At 51.1% G+C, this 27,554-nt stretch overlaps 11 protein-coding genes across 11 annotated transcripts; 8 read left to right on the forward strand and 3 right to left on the reverse strand.

Annotated features, from left to right (window-relative positions):
- Positions 1-96: 96 nt before the first annotated feature.
- Positions 97-1,445, forward strand: ARO7 (chorismate mutase ARO7; the record flags this gene model as incomplete). The annotated part of the gene is made up of 8 exons (XM_076634704.1): positions 97-101; positions 163-208; positions 268-310; positions 380-514; positions 593-614; positions 676-923; positions 1,004-1,275; positions 1,365-1,445. 8 exons carry the CDS (start codon positions 97-99, stop codon positions 1,443-1,445), a joined length of 852 nt encoding a protein of 283 aa, XP_076485321.1.
- A 722-nt stretch (positions 1,446-2,167) lies between these two features.
- JCM6883_004463 (uncharacterized protein) lies at positions 2,168-3,764 on the reverse strand (the record flags this gene model as incomplete). The annotated part of the gene is made up of 5 exons (XM_076634705.1): positions 2,168-2,245; positions 2,315-2,544; positions 3,437-3,515; positions 3,580-3,644; positions 3,758-3,764. The coding sequence occupies 5 exons, from the start codon at positions 3,762-3,764 to the stop codon at positions 2,168-2,170; spliced, it is 459 nt and encodes a 152-aa protein (XP_076485322.1).
- A 735-nt stretch (positions 3,765-4,499) lies between these two features.
- On the forward strand, positions 4,500-5,450 carry JCM6883_004464 (uncharacterized protein; the record flags this gene model as incomplete). Its single annotated transcript, XM_076634706.1, has 2 exons — positions 4,500-4,569; positions 4,636-5,450. The coding sequence occupies 2 exons, from the start codon at positions 4,500-4,502 to the stop codon at positions 5,448-5,450; spliced, it is 885 nt and encodes a 294-aa protein (XP_076485323.1).
- A 1,208-nt stretch (positions 5,451-6,658) lies between these two features.
- On the reverse strand, positions 6,659-8,145 carry JCM6883_004465 (uncharacterized protein; the record flags this gene model as incomplete). Its single annotated transcript, XM_076634707.1, has 4 exons — positions 6,659-6,943; positions 7,003-7,263; positions 7,335-8,056; positions 8,112-8,145. 4 exons carry the CDS (start codon positions 8,143-8,145, stop codon positions 6,659-6,661), a joined length of 1,302 nt encoding a protein of 433 aa, XP_076485324.1.
- Positions 8,146-9,974: 1,829 nt separating this feature from the next.
- On the forward strand, positions 9,975-11,708 carry ARP2 (actin-related protein 2; the record flags this gene model as incomplete). The annotated part of the gene is made up of 9 exons (XM_076634708.1): positions 9,975-10,019; positions 10,088-10,115; positions 10,182-10,559; positions 10,623-10,845; positions 10,926-10,989; positions 11,060-11,162; positions 11,220-11,395; positions 11,467-11,525; positions 11,600-11,708. 9 exons carry the CDS (start codon positions 9,975-9,977, stop codon positions 11,706-11,708), a joined length of 1,185 nt encoding a protein of 394 aa, XP_076485325.1.
- A 958-nt stretch (positions 11,709-12,666) lies between these two features.
- JCM6883_004467 (RlpA-like double-psi beta-barrel domain-containing protein) lies at positions 12,667-13,673 on the forward strand (the record flags this gene model as incomplete). The annotated part of the gene is made up of 4 exons (XM_076634709.1): positions 12,667-13,168; positions 13,230-13,297; positions 13,357-13,449; positions 13,560-13,673. The coding sequence occupies 4 exons, from the start codon at positions 12,667-12,669 to the stop codon at positions 13,671-13,673; spliced, it is 777 nt and encodes a 258-aa protein (XP_076485326.1).
- A 515-nt stretch (positions 13,674-14,188) lies between these two features.
- Positions 14,189-14,752, reverse strand: JCM6883_004468 (costars family protein; the record flags this gene model as incomplete). The annotated part of the gene is made up of 4 exons (XM_076634710.1): positions 14,189-14,308; positions 14,404-14,450; positions 14,519-14,606; positions 14,720-14,752. The coding sequence occupies 4 exons, from the start codon at positions 14,750-14,752 to the stop codon at positions 14,189-14,191; spliced, it is 288 nt and encodes a 95-aa protein (XP_076485327.1).
- A 298-nt stretch (positions 14,753-15,050) lies between these two features.
- Positions 15,051-19,327, forward strand: JCM6883_004469 (116 kDa U5 small nuclear ribonucleoprotein component; the record flags this gene model as incomplete). The annotated part of the gene is made up of 17 exons (XM_076634711.1): positions 15,051-15,219; positions 15,551-15,752; positions 15,818-15,956; positions 16,026-16,294; positions 16,364-16,471; positions 16,537-16,661; positions 16,731-16,882; positions 16,951-17,145; positions 17,208-17,911; positions 17,981-18,194; positions 18,259-18,346; positions 18,411-18,550; positions 18,610-18,787; positions 18,855-18,914; positions 18,979-19,091; positions 19,175-19,201; positions 19,277-19,327. The coding sequence occupies 17 exons, from the start codon at positions 15,051-15,053 to the stop codon at positions 19,325-19,327; spliced, it is 2,934 nt and encodes a 977-aa protein (XP_076485328.1).
- Positions 19,328-19,590: 263 nt separating this feature from the next.
- On the forward strand, positions 19,591-20,882 carry JCM6883_004470 (uncharacterized protein; the record flags this gene model as incomplete). The annotated part of the gene is made up of 5 exons (XM_076634712.1): positions 19,591-19,914; positions 19,973-20,046; positions 20,114-20,199; positions 20,270-20,336; positions 20,402-20,882. The coding sequence occupies 5 exons, from the start codon at positions 19,591-19,593 to the stop codon at positions 20,880-20,882; spliced, it is 1,032 nt and encodes a 343-aa protein (XP_076485329.1).
- Positions 20,883-21,315: 433 nt separating this feature from the next.
- On the forward strand, positions 21,316-22,391 carry JCM6883_004471 (acetyltransferase; the record flags this gene model as incomplete). Its single annotated transcript, XM_076634713.1, has 5 exons — positions 21,316-21,515; positions 21,642-21,764; positions 21,826-21,924; positions 22,006-22,180; positions 22,248-22,391. The coding sequence occupies 5 exons, from the start codon at positions 21,316-21,318 to the stop codon at positions 22,389-22,391; spliced, it is 741 nt and encodes a 246-aa protein (XP_076485330.1).
- Positions 22,392-22,847: 456 nt separating this feature from the next.
- On the forward strand, positions 22,848-27,554 carry JCM6883_004472 (Zn(II)2Cys6 transcription factor; the record flags this gene model as incomplete). Its single annotated transcript, XM_076634714.1, has 13 exons — positions 22,848-23,123; positions 23,385-23,485; positions 23,550-24,311; positions 24,378-24,699; positions 24,759-24,961; positions 25,033-25,124; positions 25,192-25,310; positions 25,374-25,461; positions 25,526-25,692; positions 25,759-26,498; positions 26,558-26,707; positions 27,135-27,205; positions 27,276-27,554. Coding segments are annotated over 13 exons (3,370 nt in total), but the record flags the coding sequence as incomplete, so codon positions are not given.

Here is a 27,554-nt window from a genome sequence, read left to right on the forward strand (position 1 = left end):
GGATTAGGGAGAGTAAGGGAGAAGGGGAGGAGAAGAGATTCGCTCTCGAACAAGTTCAACTTCCGACCATACAACCTTCTTCAGACACCTGTGACCATGAAGTGCGTGATCCGGTTATACAGTTAACGATAGAGCTGACTCGAAAATCGGCTTGGTGCACAGTTTCATGACTAGAGAACCGGAAGCGGATCCGCTAAACCTCGATAACGTACTACTCTCTGTCCGCCCTAGTCCGCTTGACTGTACTTACGATGACTCTGCTCTCAGATCCGACGCACGCTCGTCCGACTCGAAGATACGATCATCTTCCGTTCGTTTTCCGCTGTCCTCGTCTTTCCCCTCTCGGCTCTCGACTGACTCCAATCTCTCGCTCGAACAGTTCTGATTGAGCGAGCTCAATTCGCGCACAACCCAAAGATGTATACGAAGGAAGGGTTCGCCGAAGTGTTGCATCGAGATGGATTCGAAGGAAGTTGGTTGGAATGGTTGTTGAAAGAGACTGAAACTTCTCACGGTAAGTTCTCCTACTCGGCGCTCCTCTCGGTGACGAGGCTACTCAGAGCTGACGATCTCACCCTCCTGGTGCGTGCAGCCAAGATTCGTCGTTACGACAGGTAAATCTCTCTCGATTCTCTCCGAACATCTCTCTCTCCTCACTAACTCTGCTCGCTCTAGTCCGGATGAGCATCCCTTCACTCCCCGATCCCTTCTTCCCGCTCCCATTCTCCCTCCGCTCGAGTACCCACCCCTCCTTTACGACCCGACTCACCTGAACGTGAACCCCCAAATCCTTTCTTTCTACACCGAATCGATCGTCCCCAGTATCACGAAGCGAGTAGGAGTACCCGACGACGGGAACTACGGGAGTGCCGGAACGAGGGATTTGGAATGTCTGCAAGCGATCTCGAGGAGGATTCACTGTGGTACGTTCTGCTCTCTTTCTCCCTTCCCATTCTCACTTCTCTCACATTGACAACGAAGTCGTGGGATTTGTGACGACCAGGTATGTTCGTATCCGAATCCAAGTTCCTCTCCTCCCCTTCCTCCTTCATCCCTCATATCCTCACTCCAAACCCTCCCATTCTCGAATCCCTAATCACGAAACCCGCTGTCGAAGCCGCCTTGTTGCGTCGTTTGGAAAAAAAGGCGAAATGGTATGGAGCCGAGTTAGGGCCTGATGGAGAACCTTTAGAAGGGAGTGGGGAAAAGGTAGAGGTCGAGGAGGTGGTCAGGTTGTATAGGGAGTATATTATTCCTTTGACTAAGGAAGTAGAGGTACGTTTCCCGATCGATCGCTCTCTCGTAACCTCAGTCGCGATGGCGCAGGGCGGCTGATTCGGTGTGTCGGCTCTGAGCGCAAACAGGTCGAATACTTGTTACATAGATTAGATGGGTTGTCGAAAGAAGAAATCGAGGCACTCGAGAAGGGAGACGTGAAGAACTAGAGCAGTGCAGTGTCCTGTCGTATGTCTTGTAGTCAGTTTGTATGTATAGAACGAATGAAAGAAATGAAGAGTATTCGCAAAAGCAAAGGCGAGCTCAGATCGGGAGAATCGATGAGGCTCATGAGGGCGCCTTGAGATGAGCGCGCAAGCCTATGAGCTGGCTCTTTTGCGATCGAGAGAGATCGAGACGGACAGCATGAGAGAGCGAAGAGAGCGAAATTGTCCATTCTCGGAAAATTACATATAAGTCCAAAAGTGCAGAACAATGGAGACTGAACAAGCTTGCGGAAGGTGTAGAGGTCTGTGTAGAATCCACGTGTGTCGATTATGTGAATGGGAGTAAGGCCGTCGAAGGGGAATAAAGTGATAGTGGTTACAAATGATGGAGAAATTGATCGTCTTTCGAGGTTCGAGTCGAGTATTCAAAGAATGTGATCGGAAGAGCTTGAGATCTGAGGAGTAGGTCGCCTTGTAAGGCTGTGTGCACAAACAGTTAGGCTGGAACTTGATGGAAAGCGAGCTTTTTCCAGCAATTCTACCTACCTCTTTTCCCCTCGATTCCATTCTTTCTCACGCGCTTCGTTCGTTTGTTCAACAAAGTAAATCGAGACAACAACAACAGGCTAAAGCTCCCATAATACTGTTGTCTCCTCGAAGATTCACTCAATCAGCTCACGAGGACAACTCAAAAACCGAAAAGAATGAAAAAACTTTGCGAAAACTTACCCTGCGCAGCATCCTCCTGCTCCTCCTCCTCCTCCCCTGTTATCGTTATGAGGCATATACTGAGGATGTTGTTGCTACTCGCTCGCCCGAATATCAGTCCCTCGCTCTCTAACTCTCTCCGAAAGAAAATGCGAGAAACTCACTTGAGGGTATCCCATCTGCGGTTGACCCTGATACATCATCGGTTGTTGACCATACTGAGGCTGTCCCCCTCCATACTGTGGCTGACCTCCGTATCCCGGCGCCTGTGCATTGCCCCCATAACCGTATTGTTGATACCCCTTTTCGGCTTGAGGTGCTCCGTAATACCCGGCTGCTTCACCTCCTCCTTGACCTTGTCCTCCGGCGTAGGCTTGTTGGGGCTGCTGAGGATCTGTAGGGACGGGGTGGCGGCAGAGAGAGTAGCGTCAGTTTCGGGAGAGAGATTGCTTGGCGTTTCGAAATGAAGCGGGAGTGCAAGGGTGTATGAGGAGAGGGGACGTACATTGATTGTACGACATGAGAGTCAGAAGGGGATGCTGTGAGTGCGGAGGACCAAGAGGGAAAGGTGAGAGAGATGAGGAAATGAGGAGGACCGAGTATCGATGGCTGTGCAAGCGCAGTTCCAACACAGAGTGATTTCTCGATGGTCTAGAGGGTTCTGTCGTGTCTCCAAATGCGCAACTGAGCAACAGAGCAATCGGAAAGGGAGGCAAAAGAGGGTCGGAAAAGGAATGAAAGAGGAGGAAGGAAAGTTTTCGTTTTTCGTCCGGCTCGTCGTCGCAGCCTCTCGAGATCTTCCCTCGAGCTTCCCTCGCGGAACACTACACTTTGATGCCGTCAACTAGATCGACGGCGGGGTGACCGAAGCCATCGCGAGGCTCAAAGCGAAGAGGGTTTTCTTGCGAAACGGAAATCTCGAAAGCCTCAAGCTCGAGCCGAGCATTCCCTTCGAGAAGCGTAGAAACCGACGTACTGTAAGTAATACATCTCAATCTACTCAGTAGAGAGCGGGGGGGAAACGAAAAGCGGAGTCGAGGAAAGCTACAATCTATACCACTTCGAACTCTTTCTTCAGGTCGAAATCCTTCCTTCTCGAAGTCTTTCTAGCAATCGAAAAGCGCGTCCAAGCAACAACATGCTGCTATAGCACCACAACACGCTCCACAGCACTGTAAACCGCATTGGACTTCTCGATCAGCTCGTAGACCTCCAAGTCGAAGGAGAAAAAGCGAATAAAGAACTCGAATGACTTACTTTACAACACCCGCAACAGCATCCGTCACAACATCCGTCGTCCTTCTTCTGTTGTACCTGCCCCCCTTGGGGGTATCCCATTGGCATCGGAGGTCCTCCGTATTGACCCTTTTCGAAAATGAAAACTTTCCGTGAGTTTCGAACGACGAAGAAGCAGAGAAAGGGGACGTACGGGAGGTGGAGCGTAATATCCTGGTTGAGGAGGTCCGTAGTACGCTTGTTGAGGGTATTGAGGGTCTACGAACGAACGGAGAGGAGTTAGCGAGACGAAACGCAATTGCTGGTCGACCGTACGCATTCCTTCTGGATGTCCCCTTTGTACAAGCAAGATGTAGGAGGAGAGTACTCACGTTGCATTGCTACAGCCAAGGTTCAAGGGAGGTTCGAGAGAGGGGGGTTCAATGAAAGGTTCTTCTTCGAGATCAATCGGTTTCTTCACTCCGGTTCGCGTGGTCTTTGCTAGATGTATGTTGCCTTCAAGCGTGTGGAGTGGTAGCGCGAGTGGTTGGTGAAGGTAGTGAAAGGTAGAAAGCCAAGAGAGGCCTGCTGCGTCAAGCCGAATCGAAGGGAGGAAGGAGGCTGTGCAAACGACGCCGACGGGTTCGCTCGCGGTTCGGGGACGAGCGACGTCGGTGAAGACTGTTCGGGGGCCGATTGAAAGACGAGAGAAGCCTGGAGGAGATGAACCAGAATCCGTTCAAACAGTCACGTGCGAGTGAACGCGAACTCTTCTCTTCCCCTCTCTCCCTCTCGCTCGCTCCAATCATCCCCTCGCTTACTCGTCTCGCTGCTCTAAGTGATCAAGATGGACTGCGCTCCGACCTCTCTGCGCCGTTCGTATCCGCGCGCAGTGACACGGTTCGCGTACCAAAAAACGCCCTAAAAAATCTCCAACGGAAAGGGTCATCTTCTCGCTCCTCTCTCTTGGTTCTTCACTCTTGACTCTCCTGGGATCTCACCTGTTCTGTACACCGCCGGTCGGCCCATCCTCGTTCCGCCTCGTCTGTTCTAGCGAGTTTCGTTCGCCTTCATCAATTCAAGAGAAATCACACCTACCGCCTCGCTTCTTCGAGCCCTTCAATTGTCAAACAGATGGTTCAATTACTCCCAATCTTGATCTCGTTACCTTTGACGGTACTCGTGGTTGAACAACCGGTGAATCGTATGTCTAGTCGATCTAGTTCTCTTTCCCTTTCATCACTGAACATTTCGCTCTCTCGCCAAACAGTCTCCCCTGAATCTGGCTTCTCTCGAATCGTCCGAACACCATCAACAAAGCGAGCAGTGCATGAACGATACAGAATCGAAAGGAGAGCAGAGGAAGGGGAGGGACTCGGAATCGGAGGAATGGTCACAGACTTACTAGGCGGAAACTCTGCGGAAGCAAGCAGCACCAGAGCAGAATCAGGGGAAGCGACGAAGAGTACGCAAGTCGGACCGGTGACATTCCAAACGACGGCTCTCGCAACTCCGACGAACGGAGCTTCTTCTTCTTCTCCCGCCTCCTCCGACGACCCAGATTCCCCATCCTCACGAGGCCCAACTCTATCGACTAGAACACGCTCCTCCGACTCTCTACCTTCCTCTTCGTCCGTCGTCGACGTTTCCTCGTCAAATCTCATTTCTTCGTCCTCTTCTCCTCCCGTCTCAGAACAAACCCTTTCGAGCGCGACCGGCATCGTCACTTCCGCACTCCTCACGACACCATCTCCATCTTCCCCCTCCTCCCTTCCCTCTTCCGCCTCTCCTTCCTCTGAGAAATCATCCAAATCCTCCGACCCGGCGCCTCCCTCAGAAACCCCTACTTCAAGCGAAGAAGTCCGCACAGAACAAGCGATCTCGACTGCAAACGCCGTTACAGTCCTTTCGACTCTGTCATCGAATTCGAACGGTGGAGTCGTGACGATTTTCTCAACGGCGGGAGATTCGAGTCCGAGCGCTTCTTCGCTGAATACGAACGCGGGCTCTTCAACGACGTTCAAGGGAGGATTGACGAGCTTGGCGCTCGCCGCAGGAACGGTAGGGGGTTTCTTGGTACTGTAGGAAACGCACGTTTGTTTGTACATACTTCATAGTTCCATCGTTTTATCGTTCCATCGTTTTATCGTTCCATCGTTTTATCGGAAGCTTGTCTATAGCTACATTCATCTTTCCTTCTTTTCACTGTCTATACTCTTGCAACCCCCCGGTTATCTTCGCACATTTTTTAGCCTTTGTTTTATATTTTCGTTTATTCGTTGGAATCTCGCAACCTAGTTCAAGTTCGGAGGTACCCGTCCGCATGTCGCATGTCGAAGATTGGAGCTCCGATGCTTAAAGAGTAGTGGAAGGTACGTACATATCGTTCGATAAGTTCGAGGCGCTGTTCTGGTACGTGCGAAACTTTTGAATTGATCCTTGTTCGCCTCCGTCTGCAGTCCGCCCATAGGTCGGAACGTAGTCGTCGAGAACAATGGTATAGGCGGAACGGCGAGAGAGAGACACAAAGATGGAATAGAGAGGAGGAGAAGGAAGAAAGGAAGTCGAACTCAAGCGAGAGACCAAACTTTTAGTGTCTATCCTGCAACTCCATGTTCACCAAGCCAAAGTGCTCATAGAAGCACGAAGACGTGAGTAATCGAGAAGTCCCTCTACCTGTCCTACGGCAGCCACGGCGATATCTACTCGCAGAAATTTCGCAATCAGTTTCGCGTTCTCAACACTCACCACGACGTGCACCTCAGAGAAAGTGCTCACCCTTGTCGTTGATGTACTTCTGGCCACACCTTTCGATGTCTTCTGTCGAAACAGCATCAATTGCCTGTTCAATCTCTTTTGGAGTCGATCGTTTCCCAAAAGATCAGCTTGGATCTCGCTTCTAAAATTTGTCTTCCGGCGCCTGAAGCCGCCAGCGGAAGATGACGACAGCAAGTGCTTACTGTATGTACAGCGACGCTATACAACGCACGGGGTCCTAGACGCGCAAAGCTCCTCGAACTTACAGAATTCGAGAATATCAAAACTGAGCGACTCGGCGCAAAAATGAAAAGAACTGCGCTCTTCGATTCGAAGACATGCACATAGCTCTCGGTATAGCCCCTTTGTCATCACAGACACGACGCAGAACTGCTCAGCTGAACGTAAACCTCTCTCTTCACTTTCTCCTTCAGCTCTTTTCTGACAAATGCCATTGCGATCGGCCTCTTTCTGAGCTCTGGTACCTACTCGCTCAGTGGAGGGTGACATGAATATAGTTCTCTGATCGTTACACTTCACAACGTCCAACATTCCCTATCAAACTCCTCATCCGCCGTCGACCTAGTCCATCTCACCTCGCGGTCTCCATTTTCTCCTCGAAGGGCGAGAATCTTGACGGTTGAAGTCTTCAGGTAAAAGAGAAGAGCGCTAAGGACAGGGTACTCGAAACACAAATCGGTTGCGTTGAGGTTTGGGAGATTGTCGACATCTGTGTCGGGACCAAAGAGAGTGGCGCTTAGACAGAGTTGCTTCAGGTTTGGACAGCATCGGAGGAGGCGGGAGAAATTGCGGAAAGCGGTCTGCGAGACCGACATAGTCAGGGAACGATGTAAGCGGGAAAAAGCAAAATCACGCGTACTGGTTCATTGAAGTTGAAGGCCTCTCTCTCGTATGTCGTGTGGTATGCCTCGATTTTCAAGGAAGTGAGAGACAAAAGTTGATGTTCAGCAGTGATTCGAGGGAGCCAATTCACGGCGTGGAAGGTGAGTCGCTCGATTTGGGTTTGCGAAAGGAGATCCAGTAGCCGCGTAAGACCCTCCGAATCGTAGGTATCGAAATTACCATCAGCCAGGACATTGTAGCGTAGTTTTAGACCGAAAGCTTTTATAGGGATGCCGCCCTGGTGAAACGGAAAGAGGGAAGAAAGGTGTCAAAAGAGCTCCTTGTCCGGGTTCTGAACGTAAAACGTACAGGGCTTGACTCGAGGGCGCGACTGAGAGAACCCAGTAGATTTCCGGCAAACTGATCTGAGAACCCTACGGGATTGATGTCGAGCGTAGAAAGTTGAGTCCAGGCGAATCGACGGTGCTGATCAATTGCTGAGAACCAGTGTGCTTCGGGGACACCCTCCGCAAGCTTCATATTCACGATTGGAGCCCCGTCCCTAGTTTCTGCCGCTGATCGGAATTTGCGCGGATCCCGGTTGACACACGTTTTAACGAAGTTGAGCCTGTCGTCGTCATCGGCGTTAAAAACGAGCTCGATTGGTTGAGAGATTCCGAGCACGGCGTTTACACGAAGCTCTTGCTCTGCCGGTGTTCGTGCTGAGCTCCCGTTGATCGTGAGTTGTGAGAGACGAGGTAAGCATGAAAGAGTGGATTTGATGAGTTGGATTTGAGCGTCGTCGAATTTGAGTGCGACGGACCGAACATGACGGAGCCGAATGTCATCTTTGCGTAATAGACTGAGTTTTCGATGGAGATCTGACTGAAGGGAGAGGTGGGAAATCCAAATCGGTCTGGCGAGTCGAAAGATGCGACGGTTGATCAAAACCTCCCTCACTGACGTCGCTCCATCACCTTTGTGCCTCTTGTCGTCGTGGATTTCTTCAAAGATTGGGAGGAGGAGGTCATCGGGGAGAGAGAGGAGCGAAGTTGCTGGGAGATCATCGGATCGGAATTGAACAATTGGCGCTAAAGGGAGAACGAGTCAATGTTATTCAGCGGAGAGCATATATAAGCAACGTACCTGCGCCATCGGCTTGCTGTTCTTCATGCTCCATCTTCGTTCCTCCTGATTTATTGATGAAACCGAGTTGAATGACCTGGAAACTGGATTTAGCGAAAGAGCGCTCGTTACACCGGAGCAGCTATCTAGTGCTCACCTTAGCTACCGTCGGAGTGTTCAGCGCGAAGGAGAGAAAGGCCGAGGAAAGGGGGAGGAAAGGCTGGCAATCTAGATTCTCTTTCCGCATTGAGTAGGGCTGCTGTCCAATTCATCGAATTGTACGTGACAGATTGCAGACTCGCCTATTCGAGAACGAGATCGAACGAATTACGAAAAGAATAGAAAAGTGCGATTTTTCTCCTTTCGCAACTTTGGAGCGGCGCTCGTCTGTGGTCTAGAGCGCGGTTCTCTCCCTCTGAAAGCCTGGACGTGCAGAGCTCCACGATTATTCCTTCGTGGTAGAGACGCATGAGCTTGTGTCGCGTGTCGCTGGCGAGAAATCAGCGTCGAACCATTCTAACGAAAAACGCAACGAGGGATTGGACGAAGCTCATTAGCTCGGTCTTTGATCGCTTCTCAGAGCGGGACCCTAGCACGACTGTCAGGAAGCCGTGATATAATCCGCATTGAGCGGAGCATCTAGCGAGCTTGCAGTAGCGAGCTTAGCTTTTTCGGATCGTTCTTTGAAGCAAGTCGAGTTCAAACAAGCGAGAGATCGGCTTGTGACCGTTTCCCAGGGAGCACTGACATTCGTCGGATCCTCGCAGGGCCGTGCGAGGTGCTTTGTCGGGAAGCGAGACGATGACCGAGTCGATAGAAGAGGAGATGCTACGAATTCGGCCTCTCGAGAGAGGGGTGAAAGTCAAGATGGACAGGAGACAACAGTACCGCTAGACTGAGAGGGGAGTCTAGTCGGTCTGCTGGTGCGTTGCCCTCCCGGTTCCGAGGGCGAGAGCTGGTCGCGGTGCGCGAAAGCCTTCAAGCTGGATATCAACGACTTTGTTCAACCAAAGCAGGGGTCCGATCAGCTTCGCTTTTTCGTACAGAGCTACGGATGATATATAAAGCTGTACTGAGCTTGTCCTCCTGCCGTCAGAGGTGACTGAACGTCGAGAGAGAGCCGGATTTCCAGTCCAGGATGTGTCGGAAGCGCTGACCCGAGGCGAGTGAACGAAAGGGAGAGCGGCCGGTAAGGTCAAGTCACTATCTAGAGTCATCCGATGTCCGACATACGGAGCTTGTCGATGCCCGAGCACATGGGAGGAAGCAAAGAGGAAGTGATTTCGGTCGTGGAAGGCTTCGCTCCTTCAAACATCTCGCACCTCGACACAGACACTCTAGACCAGCACTATACCTCTGCTCGAACGCAAGGCAAGTCGGCACACTCACATACGAGGACAAAACCGTTCAAACCGATTCTCACTCGTCATACCCCACACAACGTCCAACAAGTTCTCTACGCGACCGTCCAAATAACCCTAGTAAGTCTGAGGACCAGTTCAGGAACGGCGAGCTGCGGGCTTGACAGAAAGGGAGGGAAAGAGAGTAGACGAGGCGAGGACACGAATCTCATCATCATCTCGACAAACAATCGGGTTATCGTCGGGCCACGAGAATGGAGGCACCCGTGGAGTCTGGGTGTGAGCTACAGCAAGCGCGATCCGGAGAAGCGGAAGATGAATCGGAAGGTGGAACGGATCTCGGTCGACTCTGCTCGTGTGCTTGAGCCGCACGGAGTCAGGGGTCGAAGTGGAGTACAGGTCGTGGGACTGCAAGAAAGCGATGGAACGACGGGGCCCTGGCCAGGCCCATTTGAGGGAAACAGCTGCATTTCGAGCGAACTCCGCACTGACCTTTACTGCGACAGATCCTTAGGCAGTCAAGATGGCAGAATACGATACACCTCTCGTCGTGGATAACGGTACCGGTGTAAGCAATCTCCAAACGATTACGCACTGTTCGTTCGTCTGACCCGTCGATTTTCGATTTCTCCTCAGTTCGTAAAATGTGGTTACGCCGGATCAAGTGAGTCCCGAGCCGACATCATGACTGAACTCTGAAGCTTATACTGACAACCATTCCTACTTCCAGACTTCCCTGCTCACGTTTTCCCTTCGATCATCGGACGACCGATTCTCCGAGCTGAAGAACGAGGCAACAACTCTTCATCCGCCGCGATTCAAGACATCATGGTTGGAGATCTCGCCTCAGAACACCGCTCCTACCTCCAGCTCACCCAACCCATGGAGCACGGAATCGTGAAGAATTGGGACGACATGAAACTTCTTTGGGATTACACTTTCCAAGAGAAATTGCGAGTGGATCCGAAGGGAAGGAAGATCTTGTTGACGGAACCTCCTATGAACCCGACAAAGAATCGGGAAAAGATGGCAGAAGTCATGTTCGAGGATTACGAATTCGGTGGGATTTACGTTGCGATTCAAGCTGTTTTGACTCTTTACGCTCAAGGTACGAGTTGTCTTCTTTCAGTCCTTTCGAGACGAGGCGCTGATTGTGGCTCCTGGTATGCAGGTCTTCAAACTGGAGTCGTTGTTGATTCGGGAGACGGAGTAACGCACATTGTACCGGTTTACGACGGTTTCGCCTTACCGCATTTAACGAAACGACTCGATGTCGCTGGTCGAGACGTCACACGATACTTGATCAAGTTGTTGTTGATGAGAGGGTACGCGTTCAACCGAACGGCAGATTTCGAAACGGTTCGACAAATCAAGGAGAAATTATGTTACACTTCGTGAGTCTCCCTCGGAATCGACTCTTCTGTGCTGATTGCTGTGCTGATTACTGATCTCAACGAATCTTTCCGCTCTGTAGCTACGATTTGGATTTGGACAAGCGATTGTCAGAAGAAACGACTTGTCTCGTCGAAAACTACGAGGTGCGTTCGCTTTCCGAGTCAGTCTGTGCACTCTCGAGCCGGAACTGACTGATGGTGTTGAGTAACGCAGCTCCCTGATGGACGAGTCATCAAAGTCGGATCTGAACGATTCGAAGCTCCTGAATGCATGTTCCAACCTCATCTCGTCGATGTCGAACAACCCGGTGTCGCAGGCGAGTCTCTCTTTCTTTATTCCTCACGACCCTATTTGACGCTCTCTCGTTCGATAGAAATGCTCTTCAACACGGTTCAAGCCGCTCCTGTCGATGTTCGTTCCGAGCTATACAAGCACATCGTCCTCTCTGGAGGTAGTTCGATGTACCCTGGATTACCTTCGAGGCTGGAGAAGGAGATGAAGCAGTTGTACTTCTCGAAAGTACTACATGGAGATCCCGAACGATTGAGCGTGAGTCACCTCTCGAACGCGCAGAAAGATCCGGAAACTGATGCAAGTTTGCACTCGATCGGTGGCCACAGAAATTCAAGATCCGTATCGAAGATCCTCCTCGACGAAAACACATGGTTTACCTCGGAGGGTGAGTTTTCTTTTCTCCCTCTTCTCTCGCATTCTCGTCGTGGGAACTGACCTCTCACCGCTCGTCCCGCTTAGTGCCGTCCTCGCTGATATCATGAAGGACCAACCTGCGTTCTGGGTCTCCCGCGAAGAATGGTTAGAACAAGGAGCGAGGGCTTTGGATAAATTGGGTCCTCGTGAATAGACTTATTCTTCTTCCTCTTTTGTCTAAAATGTGTTTTCTTTCTCCCTGTAACTCGCTGCTGTCGATACTCCTCATGACCTATTTGCGAAAACGAGTGAAATTTGAAGAGCGAGTTTTGCGCACGTGCACCAAAACAGATCTCGTTCCCTCTCTCTTTTCGACCTCGACACTGCACCGGCCTGACGACACACGCTGGCGATATGCGACACGCTCTCTATGATCCACACTAAACTCAGCTTAACCGAATGCGGCATTCTCCCAACCCGCCTCCTTCACTTCATCAAGCCTCTCTGCCTCGACTTCCCTCTTTCGCCTTCCATTACGCAGTTGTTATCCCAGTCTGATCTTAAACGCTCTATTGAACTATACGTATCCTCGCAACGATCTACGAAGAGGCTGGTAGAAAGTTCCGGATCTTACCTCTCAGCTCTTCAACCAACCTGTTCTCGTACTCGGTACCTGATTGTTCAGTCTTCAAACTATCAGATGCAATCAATTTCGACGGATCCGGTCTTCCCTTCGGTCGCTTATCGTCTTTGTCCTTCGAGAGATCTTCCAATTTTTTCGCGTGGAAGCTCGGTTTCGAGAGCGGAGCTCGTGGGAAGTTCGCAGTCTTCGATCACTGGAAACTGTAACAGTTGCTCTTCCCGTACGTCGTCTTCAACGTCCAAGAGTTCCGAGAGAGACGGGTCATCACCATCGAGAGCTTTCTTTCCCATCTCTTTCTTCGTTCTCGCTTTTCCGTCTTTCTTCGTCTTCGCTTCTTGGCTTCTTCCTCAAGCGTCCTCTCCTTCAACTCTCAGCTCTTTCGCCAAGGAATCACCTCACGCCGGTCGTGTCTTTTCCTTCCCTTCACTCCTTTCTTCAACCTCGTCGTCTCTTTCCCTTTATTCGTTTCCTCAACGTCGCCCACATTCATTCAACCTTTCACCTTCGTTCTCACACTCTCTTTCACACGATGATTGTTCCTTCCGCCTCTTTTGTCGCTCTCTCGCTCCTCACCCTCACTTCCGCTCTTCCTTTCTCCCCTTCTTCCTCGCAAAACGCCGAACTCGACATCTCGACCGGTTCTGGTTGGCCACACCCATCACGACTCTCCTCCTCGTTGAAGCAGCAAGACCCATCGGCAAGAAAGAGAGGTCTCGAATTAGATCTAGGAGGAGAAGGAGGAATCGTCGTTCTGGAAACGAACGCTGTTGATGATGGATCCCTCGCCGACGATTCTTCTTTCCGAGAAGGTGACGACTCGAACAACAACAATGACCAGGAGGAGACCTTCGATGCATCCGATAACGACGCCGGCAAAGTCGTCAGAAATCCAAAAGTCGTCCCCAATCCGAAAAGTCCGAAATTCTCTCCTTCCTCCGACACCGCCGCCGCTGCTTCAACGATGTCGTCTCCAGCGTCTTCTCCTACAGGGAAGACCTTTACCGGACAAGCCACTTACTTCTATCAGAACGGTACGCGATTCCTTTCATTCTCTTCTGCGTCGTCAACTAAAGCGCTCATTCGATGATCTAGGCGTCGCCGGAGCTTGTGGGAATGTGAATCCTGACTCGGCCTACATCGTAGCACTCGATTATCGTCTCGTGAGTCCTCCACTCGAGAATCGGTTTGAGCTGTGACTGATTTTCCTCGTCTTTCGTAGTACGGCGATATGGGCAAGAAATCGAAGTACTGTGGGAAGAGTCTGACGATTACGAACACGGATAACGGGAAATCTGTCGTAGCGACCGTAGCGGTGAGTTTTCCCTCTAAGTTCTCTTGTTTTCGCGAGCGGACGGGGAAAAACGAGGTTTTCTCGCTTCTGAGGCTTCGTACTGATACTCCTGAACTTGCCTGGTACTGTAGGACGCGTGTCCTACGTGTTCGACTCAAAAGTCGCTGGATCTATCGACAGCGGCGTTCGGAGCTATCGGGGACTACGACACCGGGATTTTACCGATCAAATGGTACTGGAACTAGGTCTGGACGTCCTCGAACTGGCGCCCCCTATCTGTCACGAGTCCCGGTACTCTCTGGACGACAGTAAGGGAGAAGGGCAGCAGGAGTGCGGCGACATTGCTTCGTTTTCGGACAAAACTAGAATTTTCTTTCACAGACACTCGCATCAGTATCGCTCTCTCTCTTTCTTGTTGTCTTACTTTCTTCAGAATCAGTGCAATCTGTAACTCGATGGGCTGGAACCCTCGATCTTTCATCAAAAATCTTCAGGCTATCGCAGACAGAGGGAAATCATACCAGAGCTCGGATCAACTCTGAAGTGCACGGATCGAAGACTGGTGTTGTCCGCCGCATTAGCGCAGCCTATCTCTCGACAATAGGGACATTGCTCGCCGAGAAGGGTACGCAGCACTGTGAAGTCGGAAAACAACGGATTTTGTAAGTTCACAACAGGATAACTAACGAACACTGCTTCAAACCACCTTCTTTCGACCTCGTCTACCGGTAGCCTACATAATCATCTACGCCTGATACGTTCAGGGTAAAGTCTTGACGTCCTTCCCGCCGTGCGATTCATCGTCCGACCCATCTTCGAGCAAAGTTACGAGGGTGTCCTTGTCTTTCGGCATCATGAGTAGCTCGGCATCATAAGCGACCTATTCATCACGGAGAGAAAGTCGTTCTTGCATCAGCGTGCAACTCCAAAGAGGCGGCATGAGCCTGTGAGAGGGAAAAAGAGACGGGGGCTCACTTTCTTTTGACGTTTCGCAGCTCTTAACGTTCCATTGAGCGCTTCAACTGCACATTGGTCGCGAACCACGAAGTTAATGACTGATTGGTTCACGTCAACGAGGAGAGCGACGTACGTGTGTTTGCGGTAGCCTCGAACAGTACACCGTAAGGGATTTCGAAGAGACCTTGAGCGTTCTTCGTTCCTTTCGATTTGATTGCAACCTGTTGTCAGCCGAGCGGGTTTACAACGTCGTCAGCTATACAGAGCGTTGAGTGCTCGAGCGGAGAGACACGAAGTGAGCCCTCCGAGTGGAGCAGGAAAGAGGAGGACGAACGGAAAGGACGCCGATTTCGTGTGCCGTGTTCATCTTGAAGTCTGATAGGAATGTTTTGAGGTCGAAACGAGCAAAAGCGAGTGCAGGGAAGGAAACGAAGACACCCCGAAACGATCGGCGACGACGAGACTTCTTGTTTACCCTATTCATTCGCCTCGCTCAGACGGACTCGAGACATCTCCAGAGCTCTACTAGGACCGCTCTCGCCCACCCTCTTCAGCCGCGTCTTCTATCGAAGGTCTTCCCGTCCGACTTGGATCAATTCGCCTCTTCATCTCTATCTTCTCCCTTCCTCCCACTCCAGCCTAGACAGGACAACAGAGCGATCAAGATGGAATACGATGAATTCGGTAACCCTTTATTCGAAGAAGATTTCTCAGACGACGATCAGGACAACGATTCTCAAACATCGAGATCACCTCAACGACAAGCTGAACAGCCATTGAGGGATTTCGACGAGGATGAAGATCAGGATCAGGAGAATGGTATGATGGTGGACGGTGAGTTCAATCGTCTTATTGCTTGACTGTATGGAGGAGAAGCGATAAACAGACAGAACCTCGCTACGAGGAGCTGTGCCGGGCCTCGAGGGACACATAGGAGGATTTCAAAGTGCTTGACACGGTGCACACCCTCGAAGGAGCTCAGTACGCGCGTGGACCAGGATCGGAAAGGCGGATGATAGTTCGGCTCTTGCGCAACCCTCCAAGAGCAAGTGAGGTTGGATAGGAGCGTTGTCAAAGTCCTATGGGGGGTTACAAAGAAGCCACACGACGAGAATGTGACCCTAGATGGAGTACTGACCAAATTTTGAAAACTCTCCCGTTTCAGATCTTCCTCCCTCGAATGCCATCATCCTTCACGACGACAAGAAGTACTACCCCTCAGCATCTACAGTATACGGTCAAGATGTCGAAACGATGGTCCAAGAAGAAGATGCTCAACCTCTCTCAGTTCCGATCGTTGAACCCGTCAAAACTCGTAAATTCAGGATTGGAGAGACTAAAGGAGTAGAGAAACGTTGGGATGATCAGTAAGCGTGCACTCCACTTCATCAGACTGGATGATAGGGTCTCTGAACGTTTGCGTTGCTTTTAGGTTCATGATGGGATTGGCTTCAAACCCGGAAATGGTTAGGAACGTAGCGATTGTGGGACATCTGCATCATGGAAAGACGGCATTGGTCGATATGCTCGTTCATGAAACCCATGTCATCGACGTGGATGCCGACCGACAGGTAAACTCTCATCTTCTTCCCTCGTTTCAACCTCGGTCGAGCTAATCCCCTCTTCTCTTCTCTGCGTAGCTTCGTTACACCGACACCTCGATCCTCTCCCAAAAACGTTCCATCTCGCTCAAATCTACTCCCATCTCGCTCGTCTTGCCGACAAGTAAAGGAAAATCATACCTAGTCAACATGATCGATACTCCTGGTCACTCGAACTTTGTCGACGAGATCGCGAGCAGTATCAGAGCGGCAGATGGTGCAGTCGTTGTGGTTGATGCGGTAGAGGGAGTCTTGTTGACTGCGACTCAAACAATTCAACATCTCGTAAAGAACAGAGTACCGATCACGTGCGTTGCGACTCTCTCCCATCAGACTGTTCTTAAAGTAACTGATGGAAGAAGATGTTTCTGCCGCAGTCTCGTCGTCAACAAGGTCGACCGATTGATCCTCGAATTACGACTTCCTCCCGGAGATGCCTACTTCAAACTCCGTCAAACTATCGAAGAAGTCAACACCGTCATCTCGTCAGTCTCCTCTCTCTTTACTCTTCACCTTGATGCCTGAGCTTACCCCTTCTGCGCATTTCTAGTGAGATCGACCCGGATCCTTCGCTACGAGTTTCTCCCGAAAAGGGCAACGTCGCGTTCGCTTCGACTCAAATGGGATGGTGTTTCACTTTGAAATCGTTCGCCAAGATGTACTCTGATACCTACGGTTCGTCGAGTATCCGTCTCTTCGCTCTGCGCAACGGTGGAAGCTGACGGAGCTACTTTTCGTTCGTAGGACCGATGGATTTGGATCAATTCGCTGCGAGATTATGGGGAAACATTTACTATCACTCGGAGACGAGGAAGTTTTCGAGAACGGCAGCACCGGGAGCGAAGAGAGGGTTCGAGCATTTCATTATGGAACCGCTTTACAAACTTTATTCTCAAGTGAGTCTCTTCCGCCACATACCTCATATGTAAGCGAAAGGAGAGCTACTCACGATCGATCTTCAAAGGTGCTCGGAGAAGATACCGACAAGTTGAAGAAGACTTTGGGACAACTCGGAATTCACTTCAAAGCATCAGTTTACAAAATGGACGTTCGACCTCTCCTTCGACTTGTGTTGAACCATTTCTTCGGTCCCGCTACCGGTTTCGTCGATATGGTCTCTCAACATATTCCCGATCCCGTTCAAGGCGCGAAAACCAAGGTGAGTCTCTTCTCTCTCTATTCGATTCTCCGCACTAAGCTGATTTGTTCGGACTCGTTCAGATCGAATCGACCTACACTGGACCTCTCGATACTCCCATCGCCCAATCTCTCCTCGCTTGCGACCCGAAAGGACCCTTAGCGATTCAAATCGTCAAACTCTACCCTTCTCCCGACGCTACCGAATTCCGAGCGTTCGGTCGAGTTCTCTCCGGAACAGTTCAAGTAGGACAAGAATTGAAAGTGTTGGGAGAAGGGTACTCTCCCGATGACGAGGAAGATATGGTCGTTCAACGAGTCGAGGGAGTTTACGTCGGAAACGCTCGATACGAAATCGAAGTCGATGCGATGCCCGCTGGAAACTTTGTTCATCTCAAAGGAGTCGACAATTCAATCACGAAGACTGCGACCTTGATCGACGCCGACTACGATGCTTCCGAATTACGAATCTTTAAACCGATTCAACATTTCACCGAATCAGTTCTCAAGATCGCCGTCGAACCAATGTTACCTTCCGAACTACCTAAAATGCTCGAAGGTCTCCGAAAAATCAACAAGACGTATCCTCTAGTCGAAACTCGAGTCGAAGAATCTGGAGAACATGTCATTCTAGGAACTGGGGAACTTTACTTGGATTCGATCATGTATGATTTGAGGACGTTGTTTGCCGAGATTGAGATCAAGGTATCGGATCCGGTGGTGAGGTTCTGTGAAACGGTCGTTGAGACGAGTGCGCTCAAATGTTATGCTGATACTCCGAATAAAAAGTTAGTCTCTCTTTCTCCTCCCTCCTCTTCCGAACTTGAGTACTGACCTAGGATCGTATCGTTGTGTAGGAACAAAATCACGATGATCGCTGAACCTCTCGAAAGAGGAATTTCCGAAGATATTGAATCTGGGAAAATCAACATTCGAATGCCTCCCAAACAGCTCGGTCAACACTTCCAAAACAAGTACGGATGGGATCTATTGGCGAGTCGATCGATTTGGGCGTTCGGTCCCGACGAACAAGGACCGAATTTGTTGATGGACGATACTCTGCCTTCTGACGTGAGTGTACTCTCTCATCAGCTCTGTGAGTTTGAGCTGAACTGGTGATAAGTGACGCTCCCAGGTGGACAAGAAACTACTGTACAGCGTCAAGGAATCGATCAAACAAGGATTCCAATGGGGATGTCGAGAAGGACCTCTCTGCGATGAACGTGAGTCAACTTCAGGTCAATCAACAGTGTCCTGTGATTGACCATGACGACTGAGGTTTAATAGCGATACGAAATGTCAAATTCCGTCTTCTCGGAGCTGATCTCGCACAAGAACCGATTTACCGTGGAGGAGGTCAAATCATTCCCACTGCTCGTCGAGTCTGCTACTCTTCTTTCCTCATGGCTACTCCTCGTCTACAAGAAGTGAGTCCCATCGTCTCCTTTCTCTCTCTCGCGCGTTGTGCTGACTCGGTTCTTTGCAGCCCGTCTACTTTATCGAAATTCAAACTCCCCAAGATTGCATCCCGATGATCTACGAGATTCTCGCTCGACGACGTGGTCACGTTACGAAAGATATCCCAAAACCTGGTTCGCCTTTGTACACCGTTCAAGCTTATATCCCTGTCGTCGATTCGAACGGTTTCGAAGTCGATCTACGAAGTGACTCTCACCTGCTTCGTTGCGTCGTACTTCGACACGTTCGCTGATGTTCTTTCGTTCTCGCTAGCACATACGCAAGGTCAAGCATTCTGCGTTCAAACTTTCGATCATTGGTCGATTTGTCCTGGTTCGTCTCTGTCTCCTCTTCTCAGCTCAGGTGCACTTCGCTCATCGTCTGATATCGCGCGCAGGTGACCCTCTCGACAAGACTATCCAACTCCGACCACTCGAACCCGCACCGGCACAAGCTCTCGCAAGAGATTTCGTTCTCAAGACGAGGCGGAGAAAAGGTCTCAACGATCAGGTATGTGTCTGGCGCTCCGAGTAGTCTTATATCAAAGCTGACTCTTCGATGTATGCATCTGTTCGCCCGCGTCGTTCGTACAGGTCAATGTTGCAAAATTCCTCGAAACGGTTCGTTCTCGCTTCTCTCTCCCTTTTCACAACTCGTGCACTCGCTGACTGTTTCGCTCGCACGTACTCGAACAGGAAATGCTTGTCGCCCTCAGCGCAAGCGAGAACATGGATCTACTCGGTTAAACTCGAACTCCTTCGCATCGCTCGGCCGTCTGTATTTCGAGAGAGGGAGAGAAGATTGTATCGCAGTTTGTTTTGAACCAGTAATCTTAAAAAACCTCGAGCGTGTAGCTCATTCTCACCGATTCACCTTCGTCGTCGTCGTTCCTCAGATGAGTGAAGGGTCCGCGGGATCAGTTCGGACCTCGTCCTTGATCCAAATTCGGACGAACGCTCGGGCGCTCAAATCTTTCTTCTGTTCTTTCACTTCATCTCGCGATCAACTGATGCCTCGCAGCCGGAAAGAACGCTCACCATCAATCGACTCCGACTCGTCAAATTCCTCAGGTTCAGCTTCCTCCTCAGATTTCGGTCAATCCGCTCGGCTCTCTCGAGGCAGCACACCATCCTCGAAAGATCGCCACATCGGCAGTAGACGAGGCAGTCTGGCAAGCTGGAAGGAAGGTGCAGATGAGGGATCGCAAAGGGGCTCTGAGGAAGAAGAGGAGGAAAAGCTTAACGGAAGTCCGAGGCAGAGCATGGGTACGAGACGTGAGCGCTCGATGGGAAAGAAGCAAACGTGGACCATGAGGAGTCAAGGGAAATCAGCGGTGAGTGAGCTATAACAACTCGTTTCGAGCTACGAATTTGAATCTTCTCTCTCCACAGCAAGAGGCGGCGAATTCGAATCTGCTGATGGGAGTGGGAGTCTTGATCGTAGTCGTTCTGATCGGCGTCATCGGGTGAGGTCTATCGAAGTCTCAGCATGTGACTTGCCGAAGCTGAGGGCGGAGAGACTTCATCGTTCAGCTACTATTTCTACGCTTCCGGACAGCTCGACTCGAGTCTTGAAGCCTTCGGCTTATCGAGCTCAACAACACAACCGTCGGCTGCAGGTGAGTTCTTCCGAGTAAGCAGTTAGATTGAGACATCGCCCAAGCTGAACGCTTCGCCGGGTTCTCACAGCTACCGGAAGCGGTTCCGGCGGGAGCACAGCAGCAGCTTCTCCAAAGTCCTCTGCAGCTACAGGAGGGTAAGTCACTCTCTAGCCGGTATTCTTCCTAGGACTTTCGCTCACTCTTGAGGTTTGTCGAGCAGCTCATCGAGCTCGGCTGCATCGTCAAAGAGTACCGGCGCTTCAACCTCCTCCAACTCGACCTCGCCCGGTACGTCTGAAGCGACAGAAACCGGATCCAGCACGAAACCCGACGCAACCGGCAGTTCGGGGAAAGAATCTTCGACGTCGACGGAAACGGGTATTTCATCGAGCTCTGGAGGAGCAACGATCCCTCTCACGACGGTCACGACCGTCATGGCTGGGTCAGTGACCGAGACTTGGACGGGATACTATTCAACGAGTATGGGTTCGAGTTCGACAATCACGACTTTTGTGAAAGAGAGTGGATTGGAGGGGTCCACGGGTACGGGAGCGGTGACAGGAGTAGCCACAGCTAAGGAGACGGGGAGTGAGGCGACGACAGGGGCACAAACTCAGGGTGGACCGGGAGAAAGCGAAAATGCTCAGGAGAAAACGAATCAGCCTGTAGAGACTGGGGCCGCGCGAGGGGAACCCAAATAGAGTTTCCTTGACACCGTAGTCTGGACGTGTTAGAAGGGTTGTGCGCAACTTGCAAGTGAACGAAGAGTGGTCGAAGCTTGCGAAAATCGAGAAAACTTCGGACTGAGCTTTTCTTGATCTTCCTCGTTTCTCGCACACACTGACTCTATAGTACCAACTCGACGGTGTCTCCTCAGCTCAAGTTGATTTCATGGGTGGTCGCCAAGCATTTCCTCCCGCGAAAAGTTTTCAAGTTCACGACTCTTTCGCTTACTCCCTCCTTGCGATTCGTCAACTTTGCTCGGACTAGCTCACAACTGCTTGCTACGCTCTGCTGTGCTCTGACTATCGCGCGTGAGTTCTCCTCTCGTTCTCCCCCACCACTGCCTTCGGACGAAGATTCGTTGACGTGTCCCCCCGTACTGACCCTTTCGACCCCTTCTGCTAGCTCACCATGACCTCGAACAACTATCCTACCGAATGGAACGGCATCAACCTCGCTGAGAATCGCTCAAAGATGGAAAGAGGGGAACTTTACACAGCTTTCGTACCAGACTTGATCGCTGAGCGGAGGAGAGCAGCTCAAGCGTGTGCGAGGTATAACAGAGAGGCGACCGAGGTGTCGAGGAGAGAACAGGTTGAGATGTTGAAAAAGTGAGTTTTCAGTTTTCGCAAATTTCGTCGATAAACATTCCTCCATCCTCCTCCCTCGTGTTGCTAGTCCCCCCTCCGCTGTCCGAGCTATAGACGTCTACCTGACGCTGACTCGCTTCACCGTAGATGCATACCAACGTTACCCGAGATTCCGCCGAAAAAGGACATTGAAGAGGAAGACGAAGCGCAATTGGGGGACTATCCCTGGATGGAACCGCCCTTCAAATGTGACTACGGAGATCGTCTCATGTATGTCTCTATAAGGTACTCTCGAAACCAGGCTGTGTTGACGAAGACAACTTCGTTACAGTGTCGGAAAGAATGTTTTCGCAAACTTCAACTTTATCGCCCTCGACACTTGCCGGATTACGATCGGCGACCGGGTGCTGTTCGGTCCAAACGTACATTTGTGAGTCCAAGCTCTGCGTTCACAAATATTCAGGCTCGATGCTGACTCATATCCTCGTTTTCTTCGTTTTGTCTTTCCCAGGTATGCCGCTTCTCACCCTCTCGACCCTGCGATCCGACAAGGAACAGCTGGACCGGAGAATGGAGGACCGATCAACATCGCTTCGGATTGCTGGTTTGGAGGGAATGTCACAGTTTGTGCGAACGTCAACATCGGACGGGGATGTACGATCGGAGCTGGCAGCATCGTTACCAAAGTGAGTGGTTCCGTCTCATGAGCTACCTCGTACTGTGCACTTAGCTGACGAGCGGTTACCGTCACAGTCTATCCCTCCATTCGTCGTCGCAGCGGGAAATCCTGCGAGAATCATCAAAAAGATTGAATCTGAATGGGCGACTGAATACTTCAAAGAACGCCCTGAAGAAGAGTGGTTCCCTCCCAGCAAGAATGAAGCGAAGGCGAAGTAAAGACCACAACTAGAACGAAACGGAAACATCTAAGCTTTATGATCGTGCTCAATAGACACTATTTACTATCCCGTCTCGGACTCTCTCCGTGTACGAACGAGACCCTATGAGCTACGTTAGCGCTGTTCAAAGCTCAGCTATGCGAGAGTCCTTCAGGGACGGGACGTTCTCCCATTCAGTCGTCGATGCAAAAACTTTCCAAAGTGAGAAAGAATTTCACTTCGAATTTGACAAAAAAATCGACGAGTCACGAGATCTCGCCCACACAGCCGTTTACGAGTCTCACTTTACGAGAGAGTCTGAGAGAGAACACTGCTGGCAAAAGTCCTGCATTTTTCAATCGCCAGCGTCAACTTCTTTTCTCCTTTTCGGTCAATCTCCGGCTCCTTCTCCTCCACATCTATCGACTCTTTCGCCGAGTCCGGACCACTGAGCAGTGACTGTAGATCGTGCCGAATGCCAACCGAATCAACGACGAGACCATCTCGTAGTCGTTCACCTGCCTCCTCCTCCTCTGCAGCAGCTCATCAGACCAAGTCGAAACCCCGTACCGCCTCGACTTCTTCCTCCTCTACGACTACAGTTACAGGACTACCACCGATCTTGGGACCAGACGGGAAACCTCTACAGGGGAACGCGCTAACGAACGCGATCAAAGGAGGAATCAGAGTTGAAACGGCGAATGGGGGAGAGAGAACTTCGAGAGCTTGTTTGGCTTGCCGCAAACTAAAAGTGAGTCCTCTATCAACTACTACATGCTCTCGGCGGGGTCATACAGCTCGAGGATGGAGAGGTCGGGACTAGTTTCGAAAAGGGGAGAAGCTTCGGCTCGAAGTGTGGGGGGGAAGCATTCAATCGATTGAAGCCGTCGTGCAGGCTTGACAGAGAGGTTATACTCATGTGGAAGAACCTGGAGAGGTGGAGATAGCGGGTCATCGTCTCATTCGAACGATCGAAGCTGACTCGAAGCTCTCGATCCTCTTTCGCGTGTAGACCCGCTGTGACGGTGCTGAAGAACCTCCGTGTAAGAGATGTCGAGCGGGAGGACATGAGTGCGTATTCGTCGAAAGTAAAAGAGGAAAACGTCCGCCGAAGTTTGTCAAATTCTCCTCTTTCCTTTCCGCTGCCTAGGTCACTAAGGTTTTGTTGACTCTTCAGGGACAAGAAGAACAAAGCAGCAGCCCAAGAACCCACCCTAGCCGACAAGTTCCGTCAAGTCGAGAAATCCCTCTCTGAAGTGCTCGACTCGATCGGTTCAGGCGAAAGACCAGATCCCGGACTCTTGTCGCAATTGCAAGCTTCTCTCGCCGAAGGAGGAAGAGCTGCCGATATCTCGACTCAAGATCGACGAGGATCTACCGTTGGTTTGACGGATAACGGAGAAAGTCCGACGAGTTCAGACGAAAATGGAGGAGGAGGAGCGACGAACCCACGAGCAAACAAGCGTGCTCGATACGGATCACTCTCGGCCTCGAGTGTAGGACCGTTCGAATCACCTCAGGGAGGATTCTCAATCGCTCTCTCGCCTTCCGCTCCCGCTCCTCTGTCGACTTCCTCTCATGTCGCTCCCCTCCCTCCTCTCACGACTGCGCCAGATTCCGTCAATTCGAATCATCATCGACAACTCTCGCAAACCCCTAGTCATCCTTCCCCTTCGCATCCTTCCCCCGCCGGAACAAACGGCAGCAGTCTCTCGTTGCTTGCAGACGCTTCCCTCGCCGCTCAAATCGATGGAAGATCGAGGTTGACTGGACTAGATCCTTCGTTCAAGTTGAGTACGGTTACGAACGCGATTCAGAGGAAAGACGAGAATGGATTCCCGGCAGTCGATGGCGATCAAATGAGAACGACTGGAACGACTCCCGCTGTTTTGAGCAAAGGAATCGTTACTCCTGAACTAGCTGTCGAACTATTCACTATGTAAGTCGAACAACTTACTCGACTCGTTGACTCTTTCATGCTTACCCTTTCTTCGTGACGGATCAGCTTCTTCGATTTCGCCTACATTCATCTCCCTCTCCTCGATCCCGCTCGACACACGGCTCCCTGGGTCTGTCAAAAATCCGCATTCCTCTTCACCGTCATCCTCGCCGTCGCATCTCGATTCCACTCGGATCCGAACTTGCACAACAAGATCTACGAAGAAGCTCATCAATGTTTCGTCGACTGTCTCAGCGAGGGAGAGAGGAGTAGCGAAGCGGTACAAGCGTGTTGTATCTTGACGGTTTGGACTTATCCTCCGAAAGGAGAAGGGGACGATGCTGGAAGGGAAGAGAGACCGAAACGAGCTTGGCTCTACTTTGGAATGGTACGTCTCATCGCTCTCATCGAGACATTTCTCTCACTAACGTGTATACTCTCTCGCAGGCCGTTCGTCTCGGACTCGAACTCAACTTATTCCGACCTCCCGCTTGGGTCGATTATCATCTTTCGAAACCCGGCAATTCTGCTCGTAATAACCCATGGATCAATCTACCTCGGTCTGGTCCCGAAGCGATCACGGATGAAGATGTCTGGGACGCGCTCAACAAGGAAAGGACTTGGTTGATGGTCTTCGTGATTGATCGAAAGTGAGTCTCGCACGGATTCGTTTTCTTTCGTTTCTTCGGCATCACTGAACTCCCCTCATGACGTGGAATAGCATGTCGGCCGTGATGGGAAGACCTCACCAGATTCACGAAGCGAAAGCTTTGTTGATTCCGCTTCATCCCGCTTGTCTCCCATTCGATCTCGGTAAGTTCGGTCTTTTCTCGCTTCTCTCGAAAGACCTTGTCCTAACACACGCTTCTTTACTCTCTAGGCGTCATCGCACACGTCGAGCTACAAACGATCATCGGTCAAGTTATGGATACTTTCAGGGACCGGCTCTACGGGTTGAGCAGTGCGAGCGACGATATGCCAAGTCCGGTCGTCATGAAGGTGAGTCTGAGAGTACAGATCGACCGCAACGAGCGCTGATCTGTTTCTTTCGCTACTCTTCAGCTGTTCAATTCGAGAATGGACGAATGGAAAATGAGGTGGTGTCCGATGCCTGGAGAACCAATCGCGAACAACCTCCTGTTCTACTTCTGTCAGTCTTTTCCTTGTCATCTCATGCCGCTCCGCCACTAACTCGTACCGCTCAATGTCAATAGATTCGTCGAAACTTTTCCTCAACACGATTCCGCTTCACACGATGCTTCGAAACGGTGACGCTGCTGACGATCCCGACTCGGTATCCTCGACGATTTCAGCCGCGAAGAGTCTCCTCTCGCTAGGTCACGCTTATGCCGATTTGAGCGTTCTTCGACATTGTCCCGATGTGAGCAGTCGCTCTGTTTGTCCTGTCTCCGAGTGTTCTCGTACTGAGGTTTGAGTTTTCCGATAGGTCAACTTCCTCCTCATGCTCTACGCGGCGGTGTTCTTGGTCAAAGTCCGTGTCTCGAACTCCCGATTCTCCGAGTTGGTCGCCTCGGATGAACTTGAACAATTACTCCTCACCGTCATGCGAGATTGCCAAGTCGCAGCTCAAGGCGACCTACGACACTCGGCAATGACGTGCTTGTTGCTAACGAGGGCGTTGGGAGTGAGTTGGAAAGCGTTGGAAAACGGAGGAAAGAGTCGAGCGACGAGTATCAAAGGTGAAGGAGAAGTCGAAGATTTCGCGAACCAATACTCGAATCAGAACCGAGTACAACCCCTTCACTCGACGGCGACACCTCAACAGCATCAATCAGCTTCGTTCCAACCGGTCGGAGGAGGTCTCGACGGGACTTTGACTTCGCACCCTCAAGTTTCGCTCGCAGGTCACCTCCCTGGATCTCCCGCTCCTATGTACCCTTCGAACTCAATGAATCCATTCACGAACCCTTTCGCCGCTTCCTCAACGACTCATACTCCCCTCCCATCTTATCGTAGCGGAATCGCTTCCGGTCCTCAAACTCCTTCGGTATTCGGTCAATCTGGCGGGAGCGCATTCCCAGGCCTCGATGGTTCAATCACTTCTTCGACGAGTATGCAGAATCAACCCTCTGCACCACCGGAAGGAGTCGACAATTTCCTCAGCGATAGTCATTTCTTCAACAGTCTCTTGATCGGCCAAGGCGCCTCAGGCTACTTTAACTGGCAGTGAGTACGAGTTCTACCATCCCTTAGGGCGTGCACTGACCCCTTTTGAGGCACGACAGAGACACGAACCTACCCTCTTTCGACGCTTTCGATCCCGAATTCAATTGGAGTTTCGACCCGATCGTCACAAACGACAACACCTCACCGAACGCCAACGCGAGTGGTGACAAGTCGACTCTTTCGAACGGTAACGGACTCAAGATGAGCGTGTAAGAACAGGCAGAGTTCTCCAACGTATCGGTTCTTTTCTCTTTCCCCTGTCGTAACCCTCCTCCTTTCTTTGATCTACTCATGCGCTGTGCTGTACAATGATGTGCTTTCACTATACCGGCGTGTTGTCTCGAAGTGTCGATTGGTGAACGCAACCGAATGTCCAAAGCTCAAATCTCGTAATTCTTCTTGCTCGCGTTTTCTGTCTCGCCCGCCGACGAACGCAGACTTCACTTTGTATATCCCGTAGCTGTCTTCAGACGACATCCGAAATCGACGCGCGAAGTCGGACGCGACTCACTTGCAAATTATATCTTTCCCTCTGCTCTCCACTTCCACGACCCGCCAGCAACTCGTAGCGCCATGTGAGTGCTCAGGAAACCTTTCCATGAGCCGGCAGCTCTCACTAACGACGTACACTTGCAGGGCACCTCGTCGAAAATCATCATCTAGAGTTGTCAAGGAAGAGGACGGAACAGCTGCAGCGGCGAACCAAGGTACGCGAACTCTTTACCTACTTCAACAAGTAGCTGCTGACGTGCTGACCTCGCGCTTGCATCTTCTCAGACGCTGCTCCTCCGGCTTCTCCCAAAAACCTCCTCTCTCTCCCGAACGATCTCCTCCTCCCAATCTTCGAAGAAGTCTACAAGTGTACCGGAAAGGTATCGCCACCCGTCGCCGAAATCCTCATCAACAAACGTATCTTCAATCTCGCCCGCCCGATCTGGTTCTCTCGACTTCGCATCGACTTAGAAGGCGACATCAAGATAACCCGTCTGTTGGAAGAGCATATACAGCATGGAGGACGAGGCAGGATCGAACACCTTCGTCAGCACCGTTGGATTC

This window comes from Sporobolomyces salmoneus, assembly GCF_050403485.1.
Source record: "Sporobolomyces salmoneus JCM6883 DNA, S_salmoneus_JCM6883_v1_ctg68, whole genome shotgun sequence".
Classification (NCBI taxonomy): domain Eukaryota; kingdom Fungi; phylum Basidiomycota; class Microbotryomycetes; order Sporidiobolales; family Sporidiobolaceae; genus Sporobolomyces; species Sporobolomyces salmoneus.